Genomic DNA, 27,621 nt, shown 5'->3' on the forward strand with positions numbered 1-27,621 from the left:
GGGGAAGATGAAAATTCAAATAAATACTGGTAGGAGGAAGCAATAGAGAATAAAGATATGTGCCTAAGGCCTGTTAAAGGTGTGTTGCAGGGGAGATCAGCAAGGAACTAAGGGCTTGCAGAGGTACTGGAGTAGGGAGAGAAATGAGAGGCAGGAGAGGCCTTCTGGAAGCAATGTGACATGAAGTGAAAAAATGGCTGTAGGTTACTCAATCATTGTATTCTCCCTTGTTCCCCACATTCAGAAGGGATTCACACCACTGCACGTAGCAGCCAAATACGGAAGTCTGGATGTGGCAAAACTCCTTTTGCAACGCCGTGCTTCTCCGGATTCTGCAGGCAAGGTAAAGATTTTGTGGGGGTGTGTGTGGGAGGAATGAAATTCCTGCTGCTTCTGAAATTATTGCTCACGATTTGGGGCCTGGGGAGAATATGTGAACGTGCAAGGCCATTCTACTCTGAGAAAAAAACCGATTGAACTGTGAGAAAATGACATGTCTTGGAGAGTGTGAAGCAAATTCGATATATCCTAGGTGCCTTGCTCTTATACCAGGACAGGATGTGTTCAGCGATTCAGAAGTCAACTTGATTCTAAAAGCACTTATTCTGTTGCTCCTCACATGGCTCAGTGGAAAGAGCCCAGGCTTCGGAGTCAGAGGTCATGGGTTCAAATCCAGACTCTGCCAACTGGCAGAGTCACTTAACTTCTCTGTGCCTCAATTACCTCATCTGTAAAATGGGGATTAAAACTGTGAGCCCCCCTGTGGGACACCCTGATCACCTTGTAACCTCCCCAGCGCTTAGAACAGTGCTTTGCACATAGTAAGTGATTAACAAATACCATCGTAATTATGATGAAAACACAATTAATCAGATGTGCCTTGTTTTACTGGAGTTACAAAATAACTGAAATCGCAGTGGTTCTGGTTTGGCCCTTTCAAACTTAAGTAGTAAAACATCTGTCTCCCCCTGGGTTCCCTACTCTGCTTTTGAGCAAAGTACCCTTTGCTAACTAGCAAATTTTGTTACGTTTATGTTCCAGTCTGTTTCTAATATGAAAATAATGTGGCCTTTAGCCAGTGCTATTTTTTTTAGTTCCTAGTTAATCTATTAACTAGGAACAGTTAGCTTAGAACAGTGCTTGGCACATAGTAAGCACTTAACAGATACCATCATCATTACTCTAGGCCTCAGTGACCTCATCTGTAAAATAGGGATTAAGATAGTGAGCCCCATATTCTTTCAATTGTATTTATTGAGCTCTTACCGTGTACAGAGCACTGTACTAAGTGCTTGGAAAGTCCAGTTCGGCCACAGATACAGTCCCTACCCAACAACGGGTTCACAGCCCAGAAGGGGACTGGGGACTGTGTCCCACCTAATTAATTTGTCTCTACCACAGAGCTTAGAATTGGGCTCGGTGCATATAGTAACACTTAGCAAATAGAAATAATAATTTATTCTATTAATGACAATATCAATAATATATTAATATAACAGATTGATATATTATGCTTAGTATTATTTATTGTTACATGTTATATTAGTGGTTTATTATATTAATACTAAATGATCTGGGGAAGCAGCGTGACTCAGTGGGAAGAGCCCAGGCTTGGGAGCCAGAGGTCCTGGGTTCAAATGGGGCTCTGCCACTTGTCAGCTGTGTGACTTTGGGCAAGTCACTTCACTTCTCTGGGCCTCAGTTTCCTCATCTGTCAAATGGGGGTGAAGACTGTGAGCCCCCCGTGGGACAGCCTGATCACTTTGGAACCTCCCCAGTGCTTAGAACAGTGCAAAGGCACATAGTAAGTGCTTAATAAATGCCATTATTATTATTATTATAATTATTATTATTAACAGGCATTTAATCAGATTCCATTTGTAGCCCAGTGGCAGCTTCAGGGTTGCTAACAAGCGTGGCTCAGTGGAAAGACCCCGGGCTTTGGAGTCAGAGGTCATGGGTTCAAAGCCCGCCTCCGCCAACTATCAGCTGTGTGACTTTGGGCAAGTCACTTAACTTCTCTGGGCCTCAGTTCCCTCATCTGGAAAATGGGGATTAGAAAAAAAAAACTTTGAGCCCCCAGTGGGACAACCTGATCACCTTGTAACCTCCCTAGCGCTTAGAACAGTGCTTTGCACATAGTAAGCGCTTAATAAAAACCATCATTATTATTATCGTTTTCAGAACGGCCTCACCCCACTCCACGTTGCCGCTCACTACGACAACCAGAAGGTGGCGCTGCTGTTATTGGAGAAAGGCGCTTCTCCTCATGCTACTGCCAAGGTGAGACCCAAACTCAGGCCAACTCAGCTTGAGTTGGTCCCTTAATCGGGTTAAAGTTGAGCGGTTAAAGTTTACAGACCTTAGGCTGCTTTTGAATATAAAGGATGCAGGGACTTTCAAGTCACATCACACCGCACAGCTGCAACTGGAATACGGATTTTCAAGTCACATCACACCGCACAGCTGCAACTAGAATGCAGCCTAGCAATTGTTGCTTTGGGGATTGTCCTTTTATCATCATCTGCCCCGGTTCCAACCATTTCCTCCCAGCAGTTTGGAGACAGCAGAGGAGCCCCGACTTCTTAAAGAGCAAGACTCCAATAACTAGAGGAGAAATCCCTTCATTTGAACCAGTACTACCCCTGCCCCCTTACCCTCCGCGTATTAATTGTATTCTGTGGGTTGGTGAATTATCTCATGAACCTCGATTTCTACTTAACCTTCCCGTTGGGTTGCTAAACTTACCTAAAGGAGGAACTAGGGAGCCAAACAAAGTTCCTCAGGCACAGGTTGGGTGTTCCGCGGCAGGCTACTCTAACTGACTTTGAGTTTTCATTCATTCATTCAGTCATTATTTATTGAGCGCTTACTGTGTGCAGAGCACTGTACTAAGCGCTTGGAAAGTACAACTCAGCAGTAAAGAGAGACAATCGCTGCCCACACCGGGTTTGCAATCTAGAAGGGAGGAGACAGACATCAAAACAGGGAAACAGGCATCAACACAGAGTTATAGATATATACACATCAAAACAAGTAAACGGGCATCACTTACATCAGACACAGAGATGGATAGGATGTCGGAGTTGGAGAGGCTGTTCATCTGCATAAGGGTTCCTGATGCTGAGTTCCCGAACTGAATCTTTCCAGAAGAATTGGCGCTCACAACCGTGCCATCAGATAGAAATGCCACACCCCACACGACACAATCAAGTTTCTGAGAGCCTTTCAGCCTCCAGTCTACCAATATGCCCCGTGTCATCAGAAAGCTATTCTCACTGAGCTTCTAGAACCTTCCTCAGTTTGCCCTTGAGTCCACTTAACTGCCCTATTCCCTCCTTGAATGACCTAATTCCCCAAACATAGTGAATCTATCATGTGAACGGAACTGCGTGCATATGTGTATTGGTAAGTGAGGAACTAATGACTCCAAGGAGTGTCCTCAAATATGAAAACATGTTCATTTTCAGAAGCAGCTAGCATGTATTCTTGCTTCATGGAAAAACCAGGAAGCAGAATTAAGAGCCTATGCTATTTTAAATTCTATGTTCATTGCTTATGTAAATTCTAGGGCAGATTTGCTCTCACTTCACTCCACCGCCCTAAGTGGGAATTTAACTAGTTTCCATTTGATTCTCATGATTTGCCTAGGAAGCTTCTGACAAAAGAAGGAAGACATTAGCTGGGGGTTTTCAGGCATTCATAGGTTCTGGAAATTTCCTTTCACTACATTCAGGGGTTCAGATTGTGCCCACTGGCTAGATTTTAACTCCTAAACTAATATGGGTTCGTTCTAGAATGGCTACACCCCTTTGCATATTGCCGCGAAGAAGAATCAAATGCAGATAGCCTCCACGCTACTCACCTACGGAGCGGAGACTGACATCGTGACCAAGCAAGGTGTGACACCGCTTCACCTGGCCTCGCAGGAGGGTCACACGGATATGGTGACACTGCTCCTGGAGAAAGGCTCCAACATCCACATGACAACCAAGGTAGTGAATTCTTGCTATAGTAGATGGGCCAGCGTTCAAAGAAATGGAGCCCAGATAGGCCGGCAACCAGTTCTTCATACATTGTTGTTACCCCGATTTTCCACTTCAAAAGAGTAATATTTTGGAGAAGGAGTGGTATTTATTAGGACTTAACTCTGCTAAGCATTAGGATAGATACAGTGCAGTACCTAATCTTATAAGTACACCGTATGAAAATGTCCCTGAGGAATGTACACTTATAGGCACTCCAGACCTAATGTTTGTTATTTTTAAGGAGAATATGTCTCTTTTTTATGTTGAATTCCTCACATCCTTCCCAAGAACCTAGACAAATGCCATGCATTTTGGAGTTCATTAAATCATAATTTTTAGTGATAGTGCCAAGTTGTTTCTCTCTTTAATATACACGGTGTTGCCATTGCTCAGATTTAGGAAGAAATAGAGGAAATACAGGATGGAGGGGAAAAGGAACAGCCTTGGGTCTCGCAGATCAATGATCCCAACCCAGTGTTCGGTTTTGTATTGAGCAACAACAGATTCATGGGGGAATAGTGTGACGGTCACCCTCTTTGGCATTCATTCTCATGTTAAGAACATGCCGTTATTGTAGCTATAGCTTTTCCTTCTAATATCATACACCTTTGGACCATTTTAACTCTGTAAGCTTTTGAGTACTTCTAATGTCTGACATCCATAACTTCCTTCTCGTAGCCCGAGACTCTTCTCCATAAATTGATTTTAATTCTACTTGAGGGTTTTGATGTTTTCTGCCTGCACAATGTTCTGTGGTAACTTCATATGTTTATAATGATAATTATGGTGCTTCTTAAGCGCTTACTACTTGCCAAACACCATTCTAAAGGCTGAATGGGCTGGATGAAAAAACTTATTCCTTTTGTTTGATTTGAACCTGCTACCTTCAAGCTTTAGTCCTTCATGGTATTTGGTGAATAGTTCTCTGCTTTTCTACCCTCACCCTTCAATATTTCATGAGAAGCAGTACTGACAAAAGACAATGACAAATCATTTTATTTCAAGGCTATGAATTCAGTTCCACCCCCTGTAGCTGGGATAAGCTTGTTGCCAGTTGGTCATGGATTTTCATAGCCCAGGATGGGAGATAAGACAGATGCAAGGAGGAGGAGGAGAAGAAGCTAGAAGAATTGTGCTTTTTTGCAGCTTCTGAGCAGAGAACAAGGGTATTACCGAGAACCTCTGTGCTCACACACAACCGATATAGCTGTGGCCATATGGCGATTCCCCCAACTTCTGCCAGGAATGCATTGATAACTAATGCTCACACTTGGATAGCTCCCTTATGCATCTGTTTAAGATTCAAAAGGAGCTGAGTTGTGTGCAAAGCACAGAGGTTCTTGGCATCTGAGAAAACTTTTTCCCCAGTTGTGTCTGCATGAGTTTGGCTCAAGGAAAGCTTTAAATCTTGAGAAGGGAAGGAGGGTGAGAGAATATTCAGACCCCACTTCCCCCAGCCAAGTTTCCAAGGCCCTGTAATTTGGTATTTGTTAAGCACGACTGAGTGTTGAACACTGAAATGAGTACTGGGGTAGATACAAGATCAGACACCTGACCCATATGGGACTCACAGTTTGAGCTGTTGGGATGAATGTGACTGTAAGGGATGAATCAAGTGTCAGAAACTCTTGAGTAACATGTCTCATTTGTTTCTATTCTGCCTTTAGAGTGGATTGACTTCACTGCATCTTGCAGCTCAAGAAGACAAGGTGAATGTAGCAGATATCCTGGCCAAACATGGGGCCAACCAGGATGCACAAACTAAGGTACAGCATGTAATGACGATGAGGTGTTACTGTATTTATTCTGCATAATTGCTTTCTCTGCATAATTATCCTCTTCCAATTTTGGGGGAGGAAATAAAATATTTTTTGTTTTACAAGGATAGCCCCATTGAGAGATTGATGTAAGAGCTGAAGGGCGGGGGAGGTGGTAATTCATTCATAAAGAGGAGTGTTTTCCTTAAAGGTAGGAGGAGCGGAAGGGTGGTAACATAATTCATTGAGAGCATATTGTATGTAGGATTAAGGAGAGTGCAATAGAGGTAAGGGTTGCTATCTCAAGTTCTGTCTGACCTCTCTCTTCCTTCTCCTCTTCTATCCCCTGCATTTTTTCTTTTCTTTGTATTCCTCTTGGTCCTCTTATTGTTAGACTTAATTTCCCATGTAATAGCCTCTCTGTTGTTATGGATTTGGAAAAAATGCGTGCAAAAAAAATGAGACTTTTAAGTGAGTAAGTACTGTATGTAGAATGGAAGTTGCAAAGGTAAATAGGAAAGCTGTGGTGCTCTTCCCTGGCTCTTCTCCCCCAGACCCATCTACCTGTGCTTCCGTAAAAGATTTCCTGTCTTCCTCTGCCTTCCCGAAGCACTCTGACTTTGGCCTCACCCCAACTTCCACCACGGTAAAGACACTAGCTGGCAAGAGCCTCATGTTGGTTTTTTCTCTGCTTCTTGTAGCTTGGCTATACTCCTTTAATTGTGGCCTGTCACTATGGAAATGTGAAAATGGTGAACTTCCTTTTGAAGCAAGGAGCTAATGTCAATGCGAAAACCAAGGTAATGTAATCTGGGGGCTCATATTTACTTAGTGCTACAAAAAATTATCTGAGGTTGAAGACTTGTGAACTGAATGCCTTACTTTCTGTCTTGAGTTATTCCTAGGAAAGATTTTGTCACAGTACAGTTGAATAGTGTCTTTCAATCTACTGGTTTTAGAAGCCAAGTCTTTGGGTGATACAAATTCTCAAAATCCTGCCAAAGCAATCCAAAGAAGAATTAAGTGGGTGTGGTTTTAGGAATAATTTAGGAAGCGTGGATTGTTTTTTTTATAGCACAGTACTTACACATCCAAGAGACGAGCCCCAGGAGTGTAGAACAAAATTAGAAGAGGAGGTTTTAGTCTGTGCCCAATTTCCAAAACAAGAGCATATAATTTGTGGATGAATCAGAGAATGATCCACATAAACCGCTAGCTCCAATCAGAATATCCAAAGCAGAGGCTGGTAACGATATTTAAACTAATGAATGAGTGAATCATTGGAGCAGGGGAATATGCACAATTGAGTAGCACTACGGGAATCCTGACCCAGAAGCCTGCCTCAATATATCAATATGCTTTTCGGGTGCAGTCTTTCTAGTGTGAATCACACTGACTCAGAGGGGCTATTTTATGAAAAACAATGTTTCACCAGTTTGGATGAACACAATTAGCCTAACATATTACAAAGTCCAGAGCAAAAGCAGAATAGAAATAATGTTCAATCCACCCAAACCAACCACCATCCCCAATATTGCCTGTTCAAAGATAGAACTGCTATTGACCCCTTTTGTTCCCTTATTGGTGAGTTGTATAGATGCCAGGGAGATGTCCTAAATGCTTAGTACAGTGCTCTAAACACAGTAAGTGCTCAGTAAATACGATTGAATGAATGAGATGATGTAGAAGAGGAAGAGTAGTGGCAGAGGCAGAGATAACAGAGATGTGGGCTGTGCCTAGCTCTGGGCAGGAGTGAGAAGACTTAAAGACAAGTCTGTACATAAAGAGTCAGTTTGCAAAATGGTTAGGGTCTTCACCTTTGAAGCACTTGAGTGAAGAAGTGTTGAAGAAGCTTCATGCCAATATATGTGTGTGTGTGTGTGTTTTGCCTCTGGCCTACATGCCTCCCCAAGAAGAGTGTCAACAACCACTAAGTTTTATTGCTTAGTACATGGAGGTTGAAACTCGAGGTTGTGTAAATATGGGTGTTCTTTGTGCCTGAATAAGAAACAGCTGAGGGTGAAATTCACCTCTTAGTGAAATGGTCAAATGCAGGGTCCTGATTACTCTGGGTTCCTCACAAAAACTAGACTTTGTTGCGTTGTCATATTTATTTTGGGCAACACCAGGCACTGGTTTTGCCTTTGCCTTCATGTCTCACTTTCCTTGCAAAGCTTCTGCTCAAAAACAGCTACTCCTTTCTTGATTGCAGTGCCTCGTGTTGGTCTGTCTGACTACTGACTCCCAGTTTTCAGCTGAAACGCAATGTTGACTGAGACTTTGTTTTAAGTCCTTAAAGCATAGCCTGTCATCTTTGCTTTTGGATTCCCTATTTTGGCTCAATGTACAAATAGCTGTTTAGATAGCTTACTGTCAACCGCCCTCCTTTTGTGTTCAACTGGTATACCTTAAGTGAACTTCAATCAGTTGTATTTATTGAGCACTTACTGTGTGCAAAGTACTATGCTAAGTTCTTGGGAGAGTATAACAGAGTTGATAGATACATTCCCTGCCTACAACGAGCTTACAGTCTGGAGGGAGAGGCAGTTGATATAAATGAATTATGGATATGTACGTAAGTGCTGTTGGGCTGAAGGAGGGGTAAATAAAGGATGCAAATTCAAGGATGACATAGGAGGAAGTGGGAGAAGAGGAAATGAGGGCTTAATCAGGAAATGCCTCTTGGACGTTTGCTTTCAATGAGGTTTTGAAGGTGGGGAGAGTGATTGTCTAATATAAGGAGGGAGGGAGTTCAGCACCTGACAACTCAATTTATTCTAGGAATTTGCTGTTTGTGAGTCTGTACTAGCATTTGATGCTGAAATTTCCTAGGAACTGATGGTGGTGGAACTGCTCAAAGGGTCGGTTCTAGCATCAGAGTGGAGTCTGGGTCTCACAGCCACAGAGAAGGTTGAACCCTGAGGAGTATCAGTTTAGGTTATTTTAAATTTTATTTTATGATATTTGTTAAGCGCTAACTATGTACCAGGCACTATTCCAAGAGCTGGTATAGATAAAAGTCAATCAGGTTGGACACAGTCCCTGCCCCACGTTGGGCTCACAGTCTTATTCCCCATTTTACAGATGGAGTAACTGAGGCACAGAGAAGTTAAGTGACTTGCCCGAGGTTGCCCAACAGACAAGTGGCAGAGTGAGACTAAAATCTTTGTCCTTTTGAGTCCCAGGCTTATGCTCTATCCACTAAGCAATGCTGCTTCTCTAGTTTGTTCTAGAACTTGAAACCAGGCTGCCACCACCCTCTGATAGCCTCCCTAATGATTTCCCGGCTTCCTTCATTGCATTATATTCTTTCTTCCTTAGCATTGAATCATTAGTCGATGTGCTGCTTAGGTGACGGAATTCTGTGGCAGCTTCTAGTTCTGTGCTGCCAATATAAATTTCCAGATGAATGTATAGTTTCCACTAAGCTGGATGGTGTATTACCTTGGTTTTCTTTAGACTCATCATCAGCCCAAATCCCTGGACCATTAAGGCTGTTTACAATCATTTGCATGGTATCTTGTGTGTATGCCTCTACAAGCTATCATGTAAAATAATTCTTGAATTCTTGAACAATTCTAGGACTTCATACAATGTTCAACATATGATAAGGTAGAGGTAGAAATTTTTCACTGAGTATCTCTTGGTCTTTGGTTGATGCTTGATGAGTTGGGAAAATTTCCCAGTTGTGTAGAAATAGAATGCACGTGGGACATTTGTTACATTCTCCAGCTTGCTGGCCCAGATTTTTTTTTTTTTAAATGTGGTTGTTAAGTGCTTACTATGTGCGAAGTATTGTACAAAGTACTGGGGTGGATACAAGATCACAAGGAGCACATGGGGCTCACAGTCTAAATTGTTGGGAGAATAGGTATTGGTTCCCCATTTTACAGATGAGGGAACTGAGATGCAGAGAAATTAAGTGACTGTCCCAAGATCACACAGCAGACAAATGGCAGAGGCGGAATTAGAACCCAGGTCCTCTGACTCCTAGACCTGCCCTCTTTCCACTTGGCCACACTGCTTCATGGGAACTGAAGAGAAATGAGCCCCTTACCCTGTTCATGATGGCAAATAGATTACAGAGGACAGCCTGACTCTGCCGTGGCTAACCATGCTATCATGAAGTATTCACAGAATTGAAATGAATATTGTGGGCAGCCACAGTTGCAAACATTTTCCAGAACCTAAACCTACTACTCGTTTCAACCATTTTCACAATGTCTGTGAAAGCTGCATAGGTCTTGGTCTTGATTCCCGCACTTTTGCTGAATCCAGTGTGTGGCCAAGTTCATTTCCACAGTGTCACACCACACGGGGATTCTTGGAGCATTTGGTTGACAGTGTTCTTCAGTAGCCAGAATAAGCTCATTGTGGGCAGGGAATTTGTCTTTATTGTTGCACTGCACTCTCCCAAGCAGCTTAGTACAGTGCTCTGAACACAGTAAGTGCCCACTAAATATGATTGAATGAATAAATAAATGAACTCTGACTAGGATCTTGCCAGCAATGGCGAATAATAAGGTGCCTTGGTAATTGTCACAGTCTGGTCTTTTACCTTCCTTATTGAAGATGGTGAAGATCGTTTTATCTTTGAGGTCTTACCTCATCTCCGTCACGTTCCAAATGTTGAAGTATATAAGTGTTTAAGCAGGTTAAAAATCTCAACAGGAACACCACCGGATCCATATCCTTTGCCTTATTACATGACTGCTGCAATGACTTCCTCAGTAATGACGTAAGGGTCATATGTCAGCATAGTGGAAAATTCTCTATATTTTGAAGGGTCTAATCTTCTAAAGTAGCAGGGGGAGTTGCAGAACATACTGAAATGTTCATACCAACTCTTTGGGATGCCCTCGTAGTCTGTGACAAGGCTGGAGCCATCTTCATTGTTGAGAGAGACCAAATTATTATGTTCAGGATCACATAACAGCTTCAGTGACTTGGAGAAATTCTTAATTTCATCGTGGTCTGGGATAGCTTAGGATCTCATCCACTGTAACATCCCTCCACCTGTCCTGTTCATTCCTGAAGTTAACTTGCTTGTCACAGTGCAGGTTTCTGTAAACCACACATTTTTCTGAGTCATGAGGCTATATGCTTGTTCTAGGCTGGTCATAATTTGCTGTTGTTGAAATCTGAGACATTAGGGACACTATCATAGAATTGAACACCTTCTTTTCCCTGCAACAGAATTTGAGAATGGGTTGGGTGAAGGGGTGGAGATGGGAAGGTTAGCTAGTGTAGGGCTAAAGTCCCCAAACATTGCAAGACAACTGTACTATAAGTCCCAGAGTGCTGTGCCATCTAACCTATGTGTATTCTGAGCATAGACATTAATGTTGAAGTAATTAAAATGAACAAGAGACATCAACAGCCAGTTCAAGCTATCTGGTTTAGCTGGTACAGTCTCAGTTCCAAAACATTAATTGCCTACAAGAATTCATAGCTGTCCCCACTAACTGGACATGTTAGTGGACATCTTACATATTTATTTTATCAAAATGAATCGAATAAGTAAAACAGCCTATCTGTGATCCTCAGCTATATTTTTTTTGTTCTTTTTTCTCAGTGAGGTCAGAAATAAAACTGGCTAAGGCATTTTCTGATTGTAAGGTCTCTCATCAACTCGGACTTCACTCCCGTGGTGAAATGTATTTTGAGGCTACTAATCTTATAGATTTGTATTTCATTTACTAAGCCATATGGTGTGAGGGGGCTGCTGTTTCTCCAGAGTGCTGGGATCACCAGCACTGTTGCCTCTTAAATTAGTGCAACCCCTCTATTGGGCTGGAAAATACAAATTGCATTCTAACATGATATTTTTTTCCTTTCTTTCCAAACCACCCTCAACCCCAGAATGGCTACACCCCATTGCACCAAGCGGCTCAGCAGGGCCACACTCACATCATCAATATTCTCCTTCAGCACGGGGCCAAGCCCAACGCCACTACCGCTGTAAGTCTGAAACTTTCACCCTGCTCTGCCTTCTCCGACTCTGTTCCCATCTCTTTCCTTCCCTTCCTTGCCCGGGTTGCTTTCTGCCAATACCAAGTCCCAGATCATTGCCCTCAGCTAGGCCAGACTTCTGTTGAAGTCACACCAGCTCAGTGCTCGCTGAAATCATGTTGAATAACTTTGGCAGGAGTCGTGCCTCATGGATCCATATAGTCTGATTTACTCCCTCCCCTCTCTGGAGATCTAGTTTTTCGCTTGGGTCATACTGAGTGTGCTCTGCATACAGCTGGCCATCAGATGTGAGGAGTGGCAGTGCACTCTCTCCCTCCTCCCTGCCTTCAAGTAAGTCAGCTTCAGCTGCAAGAATAGTGGGATCATGAGTCTGTGGGACTGTTTGCAACAAATTTAAACAAACCCAGGCAATTAAGTGAAAGAGATTCCCAAAGGACCTGGGCTGGAGTCTGGATTCTTTGCTTTCGTTGTTATTCTGCACAGCTCTATTGAAATATTTCCCTGTACCCCCTTGGGCCCTATCACATCTTTAATGGGTATTCTAGCTTCTGATGAAGAAAAAAGTTCACTTCACACTTTCTAATTGTTTGGGAAAGAATGAGCCTCTATATAACAGGAGCTGTCATAATCATGAGGCATTATTTGTGCAGAGATTTGACAATGTCAGGGTTAAAGAACTGAGTGTATTTTCATTAGAAATAGCAGGCAGATGTAAGCATGTTGTGTTACCATGGTGACTAGTGCTATACTCTAAAGAAGTTACAAAGAAAGATTCGGATGTAACGGTAAAAAGCAGTGATTTTCCTAAGCTGCGCCTTGTTTTGGATGGAAATGCTGGCTCATGCAGAGCTGCGGGTGATCTCATTGGCTCACATCACAGTCCTCCCTCTCATTTCTCTCTCCCTCTCTCACTCTTTCCCTTCAGAATGGCAACACTGCCTTAGCGATTGCTAAACGTCTGGGGTACATCTCAGTGGTTGATACTCTGAAGGTAGTTACTGAGGAGGTTACCACCACTACAACTGTGAGTACACGACAGATTTTAATGCTTTTGTGCAATACTTCGGACTCTGAATCCCTGTACCTTTGTGTTTTCCATATCTGGGACCTTGATTTGTACTTATTGCCAGTGTACTACATCATTTACACAGGAATACAGCACTGAATGGTACCGACTTGTGACTAATTTTGCTAATCATAAATCGAAGTAGACACTTTAATGTGAATTCCAAAGGAAGGGCTGTGTGGCTGTGTGGCTCTGTGTGTGTGTGTGTGTGTGTGTGTGTGTGTGTGTGTGTGTGTGTGTGTGTGTGTGTGTGTGTAAATTAGTGTGCTCTTTAGATGTTTCCTAGCCCTCTGGTCCCTCTGTCCACTTGTGCTCTTGAGGGTGACATCTGCTACTTGCAGAGTGGTATGGCAGCACATGTGTTCAGCTTGTTGCAGAGGGACTTGAACTCTTTGGTAGGTTACGTTTTACTGGAAGTAAAAGAACGCTTTCCTTTATAATTTCACTTCACTTCTTATAAACTTTGTGAATAATGATAATGGTAATTGTGGCATTTGCCAGGCACTGTACTAAGCAGTGGGGTAAATACAAGATCATCAGGTTGGACACAGTCTCTCATAGCCTAATTAGGAGGGAGAACAGGCATTGAATCCTCATTTGAACAATGAAGAAACTGAGGCACAGATAAGTTAAGTGATTTGCTCAAGGTCACACAGCAGGCAAGTAGCAAAGCCAGGTTTAGAACTCTGAGTTCTAGGTCCATACTCTTTCTACTAGATCACACTAATTGTTGACTTGCATTAGTGTACTAGAGAGATTGTAGAAGCCAGGACAGGATAGAATAAGTTTGTTGCTTTCCAAACCACCCTTCTAGCAGTATTTAAGGGGTGTCTTAATGAACTGACATGTATAAACAGAAGAGCTGCATTGGTTTTGTACCTCAGAGCCTGAACTCAAGGACTAAAGATTAGCTATTTACTATTGGAACAAACACATAAGGAAAATAAAATAAGCATTGTTTTTTGATAGTGCATTGATACACCAGACAGATTTTAGAAAAAAAAGTTCCTCCTCAATGCTGAAAACTAAAGATGATTCATATACTACTTACGAGAGCCCAGTTCTACTGAGAGATGTGAAGGGAAAGAAAGGAATGTTACTTTTACATTACACACTGACAGTGAATCCCCATTGACATCCATTGAAGAAGATGGAATACAACAGGACTGACGTGCAGTTATAAATAGAGCGGACCATGATTTATTAATGGGCTGCAAGAACAAATTGAATCAAGATTTACAGAGTTTGCTTTTTCCAGCAAAATCGAAGTGCATAAAACAAAAGCAAATTATGCCTCTTTTGTAGTTGCTTATTAGAAATAGCTGGTTTTGAACTTTGTCTTTTAGATACAATTGTGATTTTTTTTAAAAAACCTGATGTAAATCTCGAAATAGAAGAGTCTCAGACATGCCATGCTAGGTCGGGTGAATAGCCTTTCCAGACCAGTATCCTGATGCCGACGGTGGTGGACCGCAATGATGGTTGCCCTCCTTCATGCCCGTTGTCATGGTGATGGAGATAAGGGTCCCCAGGGACTTCCTCTTAGGGGACACCTCCGTTAGTGTCACCCCCTGGGTTTTGGGGTTGTTGCTAGTCCAACCAGTCCGTTGGAGCTGGGAAGAGGCTGGAGTCTCTGTTGTTTGCCCTTGGCTAGCAAGAAACGGCCCCTGGCCCAAGCACATTTGGGCTTCCCATAGTCCTCTCTGGGCCGCGGGGCAGAGCTGCCCTCACCCGCAACCCTGCTGCCCATGTGGATGAATTTTTCTCTCCTTCTCCAGAGAGCTGCCTTCCTAATCTCCCCACGGCCTACACTCTTCCTGGACACTGCTTCCCTCCGCAGGTTGCCTTGGTGTTGAGGGCAAGTCAGCCAAGTCAGGCAGGATGGCACTGGGGAAGTGATGGGTGCAGTCGGGCACCTGGATTGCGGCAGCGGGATCCCCAATGTGCACCACATAAACTGACTGAAGCTTCTACGTTCTCGGGGGAACACTGGTGGTTCACCCCAGATGTGCCAGGCTCAGGAGGAAAGAGGAGGCTCTTACCAGTGATGGCTAGCTAAGCTGTGCCAGTGGTCCAAGTGGAAGAAGGGGAGGGTAAGACTATGACAGTGGAGCAGGCAGGGTAAGCTTTATTCCCCTCGGTACCTTGGTCTACTGCTCTAGTAATAATCGTGGTATTTGTTAAGCACTTACCGTTTGCAAGTATTGGGGTATATACAAGCCAATCAGATCAGACACAATCTGATCTGATTGCCTACTGTGTGCAGAGCATGGAACTAGGCACTTGGGAGAGCGATAATGACTATAACAACTCCTTTTGAAAATAAACCAACTGATGCATGTTTTGTTTTGTTGTCTGTCTCCCCCTTCTAGACTGTGAGCACGTTGTTGGGTAGGGACCGTCTCTATATATTGCCGACTTGTACTTCCCAAGTGCTTAGTACAGTGCTCTGCACACAGTAAGCACTTAATAAATATGATTGAATGAATGATCCCCCACTTTTTTCTCCCCACTTTTCTCCCACTTCATTTTTCCCCTTTAAGGCACTCCAGCTTAAACAACCCTTGACCCAGCCCAAGCATGATGAAAAGTGGGCACCCCTAATTGTGGATTAATTTTTTATCATCCTGAACATTTCCCTCAAATAACTCATCAAAAATTTCATTCATGTCTCTATTTAACACTTCTGCAGCCTTTGGACATCCCTAGATGTTTGGCAGCATTATCTAGCTCCAAATTCCACACTTCCTTAAATCTCAACAACTCTAATTTTTGGTTTTCTCTTTGCTATTCATAGTCTCTGTTTTAGAATACTCCAAATCTTGCCTAAACCATAGGAAAATGCAGTTTTCAATGATTTTCAACATGAACGCCAATCCTTGGAGGTCCTCTTCAATTTCCCAGGAATCAAATTTTTCCCCTGCCATTTTCTAAAAGTTAAAGAGTTCATGAAGGGCCACTGGAATCTATTACTCAATGGCCAGGTGGCAAATGATGAGCCAACAACTTTCTGAAATAATTTTCAGACAGTGATAACAAGAGGGACCAGCTGGAGGACAGGTGCCACAAGTAATATGTTCAGGAAAGCAGTGTGCCCTATTAGAAAGAGCATGGGCCTGAGTCGGAGAATCTGGTTCTAATCCTGGTGCAGTCACTTAACTTCCCGGTGCCTCAGTTCCCACATCTGCAAAGTGGGGATTCAATACTTGTTCTCCTTCCTGTTAGCCCCATGTAGGACCTAATTAACTTGTATCTACCCCAGCACTTAGTGCGGTGCATGGCATATAATAAGCGCTTAAGGAATACCACAATTATTATTACTATGATCTAGGAGTCAGAGATGTTATTTCAACATTTAAATGATTTCAGTAAAATCCTTGATTTAATGCTCCCTGGTGAACATCTTTCAAAACTCTTCATCCCAAGTGGTAAAAATGACTCACTGTGAAAATCAAAGAGAGAAGGCAGACTAACCAGTGAGGAAGCTGATTGGAATGGAAAGATTGTTTCTGTGAGAATATTGATACTGTGAAATTGATTTTACCCTGATAGAACTAAAGTCCTTGAGTGGTCATCTGATCCAGCCTCTCGCCTCCAGGCAGGTGAATTATTAAACTATCAGCATTTTTCCCAGCACTTAGAACAATGCTTTACATGCCGGAAGCACTTAATAAATGCTATTACTACTACTAATATGGTTGGCTGGCAATTCTTCTGTTGAAAATATTTTGGGCAAAGAGACCCCACAAACTCCAAACTTTGCATGTTATTTTACTCAGATAATCGTCATCATCATCATAAATGGTATTTACTGAGTTCTTACTATGTGCAGAGCATTGTACTAAGCGTTTAGAAGAGCACAGTACAGCAGAGTTGGCAAATGTTGCCTGCCCACAAATGACCTTGCAATCCTATCTTTAGCTGAATTATTTCCGGCTTTAATTTAAGCCCATTTCCCCCAATACAGTCTTCTTTGAATGTGGTTCATCAGCACCTTCTCTTGAAAACCTTTCATCAACTACAGCAGCATGGCATAGTGGATAGAATATGGGGTTTTATTCCCGGCTCCACCACTTATTTGCTGTGTGGCCTTGGGCAAGTCACTTCACTTCTCTGGGCCTCAGTTACCTCATCTGGATAATGGAGATTAAGACTGTGAGCTTCATGTGGGACAGGGACAGTGTCCAACCCGATTTGCTTGTATCCAACCCAGTGCTTAGTACAGTGCCTGGCACATTGTAAGTGCTTAACAAATACTATTATTATTATTATTATTATTATTATTATTATTATGGATGAAACAGGGTCATTAGTTGATTCCCAGGAGCTCCCAAACATGTGTAGGAGTTTCTGACCAATCAACACCTTTCCTCCTCCCTCCAAGAGAATAGCCAGCCCTCCAAAGCTTCAGGGAGGAAACTGCGGAGAAGGGAACTGGAAACTTTTTTAATGGTATGTGTTAAATGCTTACTATGTGCCGAGCACTCTTCTAAGCATAGGTTGGACACAGTCCCTGTCCCATGTGGGGCGCACAGCCTAGTAGGGAGGGAGAACAGGTATTGAATCCCCATTTTGCAGATGAAGAAACTGAGGCACAGAGAAGTTGCCAAAGGTGTCACAGCAGGCAGCTGGCAGAGCCACATGGGCGTAGATTCTAATCCCGGCTCTGCCACGTGTGTGCTGTGTGACCTTGGGCAAGTCACTTCAGTTCCCTGGGCCTCAATTACCTCATCTGTAAAATGGGGCTTCAGAGTGTGAGCCCCATATGGCACAGGACCTTCATTCATTCATTCAGTCATATTTATTGAGCGCTTACTGTAGGCAGTGCACTATAGTAAGCGCTTGGGAAGTACAAATCGGCAATATATAGAAATGGTCCCTACCCAACAATGGGTTCACAGTCTAGAAGGGGGAGACAGACAACAAAACAAGTAGACAGGTGACAAAACAAGTAGACAGCTTGGACCTGTGTCCAACCTGAAGAACTTGTATCTATCCCAGTGCTTAGAACAGTGCTTGGCACATACTAAGTGCTTAACAAGAACCATAATTATTACCATTATTATTGGAGAAGCAGTGTGGCTCAGTGGAAAGAGCCTGGGCTTTGGAGTCAGAGTTCTTGGGTTCAAATCCCGGCTCCGCCAATTGGCAGCTGTGTGACTTTGGGCAAGTCACTTAACTTCTCTGTGCCTCAGAGACCTCATCCGTAAAATGGGGATTAAGATTGTGAGCCCCCTGTGGGACAACCTGATCACCTTGTAACCTCCCCAGCACTTAGAACAGTGCTTTGCACATAGTAAGGGCTTAATAAATGCCATTATTATTATTATTATTATTACCCCAAGTCCTCTGGGTTTCCAGACCCGGGCTGTTTCCAGTAGGCCACACTGCTTCCCACAGGATTCAGGGAAGAGCTCACCATCTGTCTCCCCACTGCCTACTTGATTATTGGTCACCCCTCTCTCCTACCCCTTTCCCACCCTTTCTCTCCCCAGCTTCCTTATGGTGGTGGTTTTCATCATCCTCATCATCGTCATCACTGAGCACTTAATGTGTGCAGACTACAGTACTGAACCCTTGTGAGAGTACAATAAAATAAAGTTGGTAGACACATTCCCTACAGTGAGCTTACAATCTGGCCATCTCTCTCTGCCATTGCACAGTGCTTTTGTTTAATTATGATATTTACTTAGTGTGGCATCTAAGCCCATTACTAAGCCCTGGAATGGAGGAAAGATAATCAGATCAGACTTAGTTCCTGACCCATAGGAGGCTCATCATCTAAGGGGTAGGGAGATCGAATATCTTAACCCCATTTTACAGATGAGGAATCTGAGGCACAGAGTGCTTAAGCCCAAGGTTCACATAGCCGGCTATTGAGAGAACCGACTTTCATTTTGGCTGCACCTTCATTGTTAGTTACCCTGATGTTTGATGGGCAATTCACTTCTCTGGTTATGCCTTAGCCTTCTTTTCTGTAGGTTAAGCAACCCTGATTCTACTATCCTTTCTTTATAGGGTCTATTTTTGGTGCTCTTCCCTAGACCCTCTATTGTATTTTCATATCTTTTTTAAAGTGTGATGGCTAAAATTGAGCACAATACTCTCTCATAAGAATCTAGCCAAGACAGCATTACTTTGCTGACTCCTAAATGTTTTCATAACCTAGCACCATAACAGCATTTTAAAAAAAACCTCTCTTTCACCTTATTCTGCCTGACTAGTGCCCAAGAATTCAAAAATTAAGCCTCCTTCTTTCTTTAATCTATCTGAGAAATTATTCTTTAATATCCTCCCTCTGCAAGTGATCCACTTCACCTCCCCTCAGATATGCAGTGAGATGTAACATGTATTTTGTACTTCAAAAGTAGCTCAAGGGACCAAAAATAATAGAACAGTGTGAACTGGAAGGAAGAGCAATCATTATCAGCAGGGAGAAAGCCTGGATTAGTAGAAAGAGTTTGAGCCAAGGAGTCAAAGGACCTGAGTTCTAATCCTGGCTCTGTCACCAACCTGCTGTGTGAACTCGGGTAAGTTGCTTAACTTCTCTGTGCCTCTATTTCCTCATCTGTGAAATGGAATTAAATACCCATTCTCTCTTCCCCCTTAGATTGTGAGCCCCATGAGAGATGGGGACTGTGTCCGACCAGATTATCTTGCTTCTTCTCCAATGCTTAGGACAGTGACTGGCACATAGTAAGCGCTGAACAAAACCACTGCTAGCATTATTATTAGCAGCAGTTATGAAGTTCATTCTGTGCATGCAGTCATCTCAATCTCCACCTCCAGGGTGGCCACGAAGGATTTGTGGATGAGGATTGAGGATGAATTGAGGATGAATACATTTACACAGCTGGAAAAGAGGGAGAGGGAAGGTGGAGACTGGACCCATGAGGCTGGAAAGGAAGAGAAAAGTCCTCAAGGGACTGAAATATAGGTGTGGAGTGTCGGAAAGCCGAGGGTGGTGCAGATGGCTGAGTTGAAAGGGAGAGAAAACTAAGAGGAGAGGAACTTTACCCTGTGGAACAACACTTCATCAGTCTTCAGTAAAGTTAGGTGGTGTAAGCAGTTCAGCCCGCAAGCCAAGATTCCACGAGTTTAAAGTTTCCTTTTTCCAGACAGCTACCATACTCAGTATCCTTAGTGGAAATAGTTAAGAAGGAACCAGTCAATCAAATACTGGTAAATCTAATTTATCTGAAATGGATTGAGACTAAGCCTTTCAACTTTAATGGGATTTGAGGAAAGGCAGATCTCAAGGTAAGTTGGGCTCTGGAGTGGCTGGAGGGCTCTGAGTTGAGAGTCTGGGGTTTGGGAAGTTCTCGTCGACCCAATCTTCTCAGCCTGAGGGTTGGTTACAGCTGTGGATGGATGACAGAAGAAGCAGAGAGTATAGGAGGTGTGCTTGCAGTCTCAGAGATGGTATTCCCAGGGAAGCAAAGAAATAATGTTCCAGTCAAATGAGCTTCATCTGTAAAACTGCCTGAAGACTCACCTACAGGCATAGTGTTATTAGATAGTATTTACAATTCAGTTCCAAATGACATAGTCCCTGCCTCCTAGTATTTACAGTCCAAGGTGAAGACAGCTTAATTTACAGGAAAGGAAAGCAAATAGGCATAATCCTGATGATGTCTCATCCCACAGATGTAAAGTCTGGAAATACGTCATGCACCATTTGCGACCATATCCCACGAGCTATCAGTTCCATTCCCATAGTAACGTCCAATCACCACTAGTAAACCAATTCCCTCTTCCTACCACCCTCCCCCCCCTCCCCCGGGTCCCTCTGAACATGCTCTGCTCTGTTTCAAGTGGTTTTCCTCCCTGTCTACAGCCCCCAAACTTTGTTCTTCCCACTCTTGTCTTTCCCCTGCTCTGTCTTCCCTCCCCCACCCCAATAATAATAATAATAATACTGATAATTAAAAATAATTCTGGTACTTGTTAAGCACTTACTATGTGCCAAGCACTGTTTAGTGTGCTGAAGTAGATACCCCTTATACAAGATGGTTACAGTCTCTGTCCTTGATGGGGCTAACACTCATCTTCATTTTACAGATGAGGTAACTGAGGCCAGAAAAGTTGAATGACTTGCCCAAGGTCATATAGCAGACAAGTGGCAGAACTGGGGTTAGAACCCCTGACCTTCTGGCTCCCAGGCCTGTGGTCCATCCACTATGCCATGCTGCTTCTCTACTTACTTTCCTTACTGTCATTTATAAAAACTAGTATTTGTTAAGCACTTACTGTGTGACTGGCACTGAACCAATCTCTGGGGTAGATGCAAGATAATCAGGTTGGACACAGTCCATGTCCCACATGGGGCTTACAGTCTTAATCCCCATTTTACAGATGAGGAAACTGAGTCATGGAGAAATAAAGTCCAAGGTCACCCAACAGACATGTCAGAGTGGGATTAGAACCCAGGTCCTCTGGCTCCCAGGCTGGTGCTCTTTCCACTAGGCCACACTGCTTTCTCTCTCCACTCTCTCAGCTCTGATCTACCCAGAGTTTCCTGCCCTCTAGGCTCCCTAGGACCACTCTGCCGGCTACCTTCAAAGCCTTATTGAAGGCACATCTCCTCCAACAGGCCTTCCCTGACTAAGCGCTCCTTTCCTCTTCTCCCACTCCCTCCTATAGGACCCTGATTTGCTTCCTTTATTCACCCCCCGGCCAGTCCCATAGCACTTAAATCCATATCTGTAATTTATTTATATTAATGTCTGTGTCCCCCTCTAGACTGTAAGCTAGTTGTAGGCAGGGAATGTCTGTTATATTGTACACTCCTAAGCGCTTAATAAAACACTAAATAAATAAGTTTGACTTTAAGCTCGTTGTGGGCAAGGAATGTATCTGTTATATTGTCTCCCAAGAGCTTAATAAAGCACTCAATAAATACGTTTGACTGACTGACTGACTAGACCCCCTCTTGGGCCTCTGAGGTTGCCCCCGAGAGCCCGGGTTAACCTAAGAATTCCAGCCCCGGACAGAGCTGGCTGATATTTTCTCACACTCCACTCCTATTCATTCATTGTCGTATTTATTGATAACTTACAGTGTCCACAGCACTGTACTAAGCACTTGGGAGAGGACCATATAACGAGACACCTCACCACTCTTAAAGGCCCACCACCAGCATCTGGGAGTGTCTACAAATGATGCTGCTCTCTGCATAATAATAATAATAATAATAATAATAATAATAATAATAATAACATTTGTTAAGTGCTTACTACGTGCCAAGCTGCTGGTGGGGGGTACAAGGTAGGTTGTCCCATGTGGGACTCACAGTCTTAATCCCCATTTTATAGATGAGGTAACTGAGGCTCAGAGGAGTTAAGTGACTTGCTCAAAGTCACACAGCTGACAAATGGCAGGGCTGGGATCCCATCTGTGGTGATGGAAGTAGTCTGTCCACCAGAGAGTCTGTGGGGAGATGCAGCTGGGCTCCATCTTCCAGAGATAACAGGAGTCAGAGAGAAGAGAGGAGTCAAAGAAACCTTCTTGGGGTGGAAGAGTTGGCGTGCACCCAGAGTGATGTAGATATGGGGCCAAACAGGTGTGGAGGCCCCGTGGTCTAGTAGAAGCAGTGTGGCCTAGTGGAAAGAGCATCAGCCTGGGAGTCAGAAGTCCTGGGTTCTAATTCCAGCCCTGCCAAGTGCCTGCTGTGCAACCTTGGGCAAGGCACTTCACTTCTCTGTGCCTCAGTTACCTCATCCGTAAATGGGGATTAAGACTGTGAGCCCTATGTGGGACAGGGACGGTGTCCAACCGGATTAACCTGTATCTATCCTAGTGCTTAGAAGAGTGCTTGGCACATATTAAGCAATTAGCAATGATCATACTCATAGTTATTCTTATGGAGCTCTTAGCTCCACAACAGCCTGAGTGGAGGCACAGGGTTTGGAATAAACCCGTGTCTGCAAAAAGCCTCAGCAGCCTGATATCCAGGAGCCAACTCAGGGGACTGACTAATTATGATAACAATAATAGTAATGGTAGTTAAGCGCTTGCTGCATGCCACGCACTGCATTAAGCCCTGGGTAGGTATAAGATAATCAGGTCAGATATAGTCCCTTTCCCACATGGGGCTCAGAGTCTAAGTATGCAGAGAAAGGCATTGAATCTCCATTTTATGGATGAGGAAACTGAGGCACAGAGACGTTAAGCAGCATGGCCGATTGGAAAGGCCACAGGCCTGAGAGTCAGGGGACCTGGATTCTAATACTGGTTTGACACTTCACAAGTACCCATTTAAAAAAAAAATAAGCAAAGGTCACACATTAGGATTAGAACCCAGATCCTCTGACTCCCAAACCCATGCTCTTTCCATTAGGCTAAAGTCTGTTTGTTCATCATATTTTATGAAGGATTCTTTCCAAAGGCAAATTCTATCCAAAGAGAGACATAACAGCTTATGATCAATTGTATGCTATGGAACAGAACTATCAACTTCTTTTATTGTTCTCTATACCCCCATATAGGTATTGCCAAACATAAATTTTTGAAGTGCCTGGTACTTAGAAAGGTAGAGACAATCCAAGAAGACAGTGTAATCTTAACCAAAAATTGGGGCACTAGGACTGCATAGTGGACCTTTCTGAGTTGTTCTCTTCCTTCCATATCTGCAGCTAGTGGTCAGTGCACTTGACTTTTCACCCATTATTCACCTCACCCTCAGCCCCACAACGTATATGCACATATTATAATTTATTCATGTTAATGTCCAGCTCCCCCTCTATACTGTAAACTCCTTGTGGTAGAGGACATGTCTAAAAACTCTGATATATTGTGGTTGGTTGGTCAGTTGTATTTATTTAACTCTTACTGTGTGTAAAGCACTGTACTAAGTACAGTGTAGCAATATAACAGACACATTCCCAGCCCACACCGAATTTACAGTCTAGCTGACTAGTAATAATCTAGTACTCACCCAAGTGCTTAGTGTTCAGCACATAGTAAGCCTTCAATAAATACCATTGATTGATTGATATTATGTACTGTGGTCCTATTTAAGTTTAAAAATTACAATCTTTTTTTAATGGTATTTGTTAAGCACTTACTCTGTGCCAGGCACTGTACTAACCTCTGGGACAGATACGAGCTAATCAGATTGGACACAGTCCCATCCCACATGGGGCTAACGGCCTGTCTTCTTGCTACAGGACCAAATGGATGGAATTAAAAAAAAAATCCCAGTCCCTTATATCAACAAAAGCTTTTCTGGCCATTGTAAATTTAGCTAGGTTGGTCTTTTGAGGTGTGGGATAGTTCTAGTCTGGGAGCCTAATTTCAAAGGATTCTATGCCACTGTCTTCAGTAGTACTTTAAAAGATTGTCAAATGAAATAGGAACTCTCAAGTAGTAATGAAATAGCAACTGTAGAAGTTGCATGGCCTAATGGAAAAAACATGGGCTGGGGAACCAGAAGGAACTGGGTTCTAATCCTAGCTCCTCTATCTGTCTGCAGTGTGACTTTGCCAAGTCACTTAACTTCTCTGTGCATCAGTTATCTGTGAAATGGAGATTAAAATTGTGAACCTCATGTTGGACATGGATTGTATCCAATCCAATTAGTTTGTATTTACCCCAAGTCTTAGTACAGTGCCTGACACATAGTAAACACTTGGCAAGTACCATTTAAAATGTCACTACCACTGGTGAAATGTATCATTATGCCAAGGTGTGGCTGAAAGTTTGATGGAGGCACTGCCCAAATCTTTGAAACAAGTGGCCACAGATAGCACTAATTGCAGATGTAACTGCTGCTTCTGGTTCTTTTTTCAATTCATCTTCGAAGTAATGATTTTCATGAAGCAACTGAGAGAGTACAGTACCATAGAGTTATTAGACATGTTCCCTGCTGACAAGAAGCTTATCTGGAAAACTGATGTTTCTATTAGACTCCTTTCGAAGATACTTCTGAATATTTGGGTGGAGTATTTTAAGTTTGTAAATATCTTACAGAAATGGTATTCTGTAAAATATTGATTCTTCACTGCTATCTAATTCAGGAAACATGATGGCCTAATGAAAAGAGCATAGTTCTGGAAGTCAGAGGACCTGGGTTCTAATTCCAGCTCCACCACTTGTCTACTGTGTAACCTTAGGCAAGTCACTTAACTTCTCTGTGCCTGCTACCTCAACTGTAAAATGGGGATTAGGGCTGTGAACCCCATGTATGACATGGATTGCATCCAGCCTGATTATCTTATTTTAGAGAAGCAGCATGGCTCAGTGGAAAGAGCACGGGTTTGGGGGTCAGAGGTCATGGGTTCAAATCCCGACTCCGCCAATTGTCAGCTGTGTGACTTTGGGCAAGTGACTTAACTTCTCTGTGCCTGTTACCTCATCTGTAAAATGGGGATTAAGACTGTGAGCCCCCCATGGGACAACCTGATCACCTTGTAACCTCCCCAGTGCTTAGAACAGTGCTTGGCATATAGGAAGAGCTTAATAAATGCCATCATCATCGTTATATCTACCCCAGTGCTTAGTACAGTGCCTGGCACATAGTAACCACTTAACAAATACCACTGAAACAGAAAAAAGAAGATATGCATGATATTTTCTACCTAAGCGCAATTTCTCTTTTCCAGTTGAAATAGTTCACATTGTTCTTAGCTTTGTTTCCAAGAGCTTAGCCATATTAATAAATTCCATATGTCCCACACAGCTTTTCAAGTCTCTTTAGTAGACATTACCTAATACATTTTAGGACTGCCCAAAAATACTCATCCAAGATGTTCTTAGTCTACTATCTAATAGTGTTTGCGCTGAGGGTCTTCAAGAGCAGGCAATAGGAGGCCAACAAACTGGGTAAGCCCCCCCTCTCTTTTTTTCCCTTTTTGACATCCATTTGCTTCCCCTGGCTTAGCCCAGAGAAGGGTGAGCTTCTGAAGGAAATGTGGTTGTCCTACCTCACACCTCCTGGGTAACATGGAGAGGAAGTGTGAAGTTCTGCCCACACTGAATCATGTATGGACTCCACCTATTCTAATTTTTCATTTTCTTTTCCTCTCCCTCCCTGCAACTGAGTCCCTTCTAATAGCTCATACTTTGAATGTAAGAAATGAGGTTCTCACTCAGCAATAGCCCATCACAAATGAGGCAGGAGGAGGATTGTTGGCAGGGTAAGCTATTTTTGTTCTTTTTTTTTAACATCTCCTGACTCTGACCTGAAAGAAGGGGCTTCTGGGGAAGAAGACTTTGCTTGCTCTAGGATTCCTGGCTGGTATGGCATAGGGTCTGGGTTTTGATTCTTATTTGATTTTCAGTTTTTTCCATCTCTTCCCTTCATACTCTGTAAGGGTCATTTCAGTATCAGATCCCTTCCGACTGGAGCACTGAGTGACATTGTCAACAGTTATTGCTCAGAAAGTGTGAAGAGTTGTGGTGCATGGGCTGTATAGGTGTGAAGGCAAATTCACAGCCTCGGGAGGTTCTACAGCCTGTAGAAGGGAGGTTCGTGGAGGAAGGTGCTAGTTGTCCCTTTCTGAGGTGAGATCTTCCCGGGCTGGACTGGGAGCTGTTGCTGTTGCGGGTTGTTTCACAGTCTGGCAGTTTTTGGGGAGAGCTCTCCCTGATTTGCCACAGGCTGGAATAATATTGTGGTGATGCCATGATTGGTCCGAAACAATCACCCTTGATTGCCTATAGGAGAAGCAGTATGGCTCGGTGGAAAGACCATGGGCTTGGGATTCAGAGGTCATGGGTTCTAATCCCGGCTCCACCACTTCACTGTGGGACCTTGGGCAAGTCACTTCACTTCTCTGTGCCTCAGTTACCTCATCTGTAAAATGGGGATGAAAGCTGTGAGCCCCACATGGGACAACCTCTTTACCTTGTATCCCCCCCCCAGCGATTAGAATAGTGCTTTGCACATAGTAAGTGCTTAACAAATACCAATATTATTATTATTATTATACGTCTGCCATTTTCATGCTCTGGATTATCTGATTGAACAAAGCAGTGAGAAGCAGCATGGCCCAGTGGATAAAGCATGGGCCTGGGTGTCAGAAAGACCTTTGTTCTAATCCTGGCTCTGCCACCTGCCTGTTGTGTGACCTTGGGCAAGTCACTTGACTTCTCTGTGCTTCAGTTACCTCCTCTGTAAAATGGAGATTAAGACTGTGAGCCCTATGTGGGACAGGCATAGTGTCCAACTTGAGTTACTCGTACCGACCCCCCATGCTTAGTGCCATGCCTGGCATGTAGTAAGTGCTTAATATGTGACATAAAAAAGACAACTGTATTTTTTGTTGAGATTCTTTGGCTTTTCATTTCTCATTTTTGCAAGAAAGAGGAAAAGGCTCCCCACACTCTAAGCCACTTAGAGGATCATACTCCAAGACAATTTATAAAATGGCTGAGGGTACAGTGGTTCCTGCTGCTTGTGAGGTCTCAGAGATTGTCTGTTCCATGGACTCCACCCACTCTTCCTACCAGCTATCTGGTAATGCATGCTGCCGGACATAGACGGACTGGTTTAGAGGGTGCGGTTGGTTCAGTTCAACCCAGCAATCTACATTCTAGCACCTGTCCTGCTTGTAAAAGGACACAGCTCTCCCCCCTCGACCATTGGTGTGAGTGCAATAATAATAATAATTATGGTATTTGTTAAGCACTTACTATGTGAGCACTGTTCTAAGCACTGGGGTAGGTACAAGATAATTGGGTTGGACACAGGCTCAATCCCCATTTTACAGATGAGGTAACTGAGGCCCAGAGAAGTGAAGTGACTCGCCCAAGGTCACACAGCAGAGAAGTGGCAGAGCTGAGATTGTGACCTTAC

General features: G+C 43.3%; 1 protein-coding gene across 45 annotated transcripts in view; it reads left to right on the plus strand.

The window, feature by feature from the left end:
• ANK2 (ankyrin 2) overlaps window positions 1–27,621 on the plus strand; it is a 593,212-nt gene that overhangs the window by 488,308 nt on the left and 77,283 nt on the right. For all 45 annotated transcript variants that reach the window (XM_038755377.1, XM_038755380.1, XM_038755376.1 and 42 more), the window contains 7 exons: window positions 245–343; window positions 2,185–2,283; window positions 3,798–3,995; window positions 5,696–5,794; window positions 6,487–6,585; window positions 11,648–11,746; window positions 12,684–12,782. In XM_038755377.1, coding sequence (XP_038611305.1) covers window positions 245–343; window positions 2,185–2,283; window positions 3,798–3,995; window positions 5,696–5,794; window positions 6,487–6,585; window positions 11,648–11,746; window positions 12,684–12,782 — 792 coding nt within the window. The remainder of the gene's footprint in view (window positions 1–244; window positions 344–2,184; window positions 2,284–3,797; window positions 3,996–5,695; window positions 5,795–6,486; window positions 6,586–11,647; window positions 11,747–12,683; window positions 12,783–27,621) is intronic.

The sequence above is a fragment of the Tachyglossus aculeatus genome, chromosome 12 (assembly GCF_015852505.1).
Source record: "Tachyglossus aculeatus isolate mTacAcu1 chromosome 12, mTacAcu1.pri, whole genome shotgun sequence".
NCBI lineage: Eukaryota > Metazoa > Chordata > Mammalia > Monotremata > Tachyglossidae > Tachyglossus > Tachyglossus aculeatus.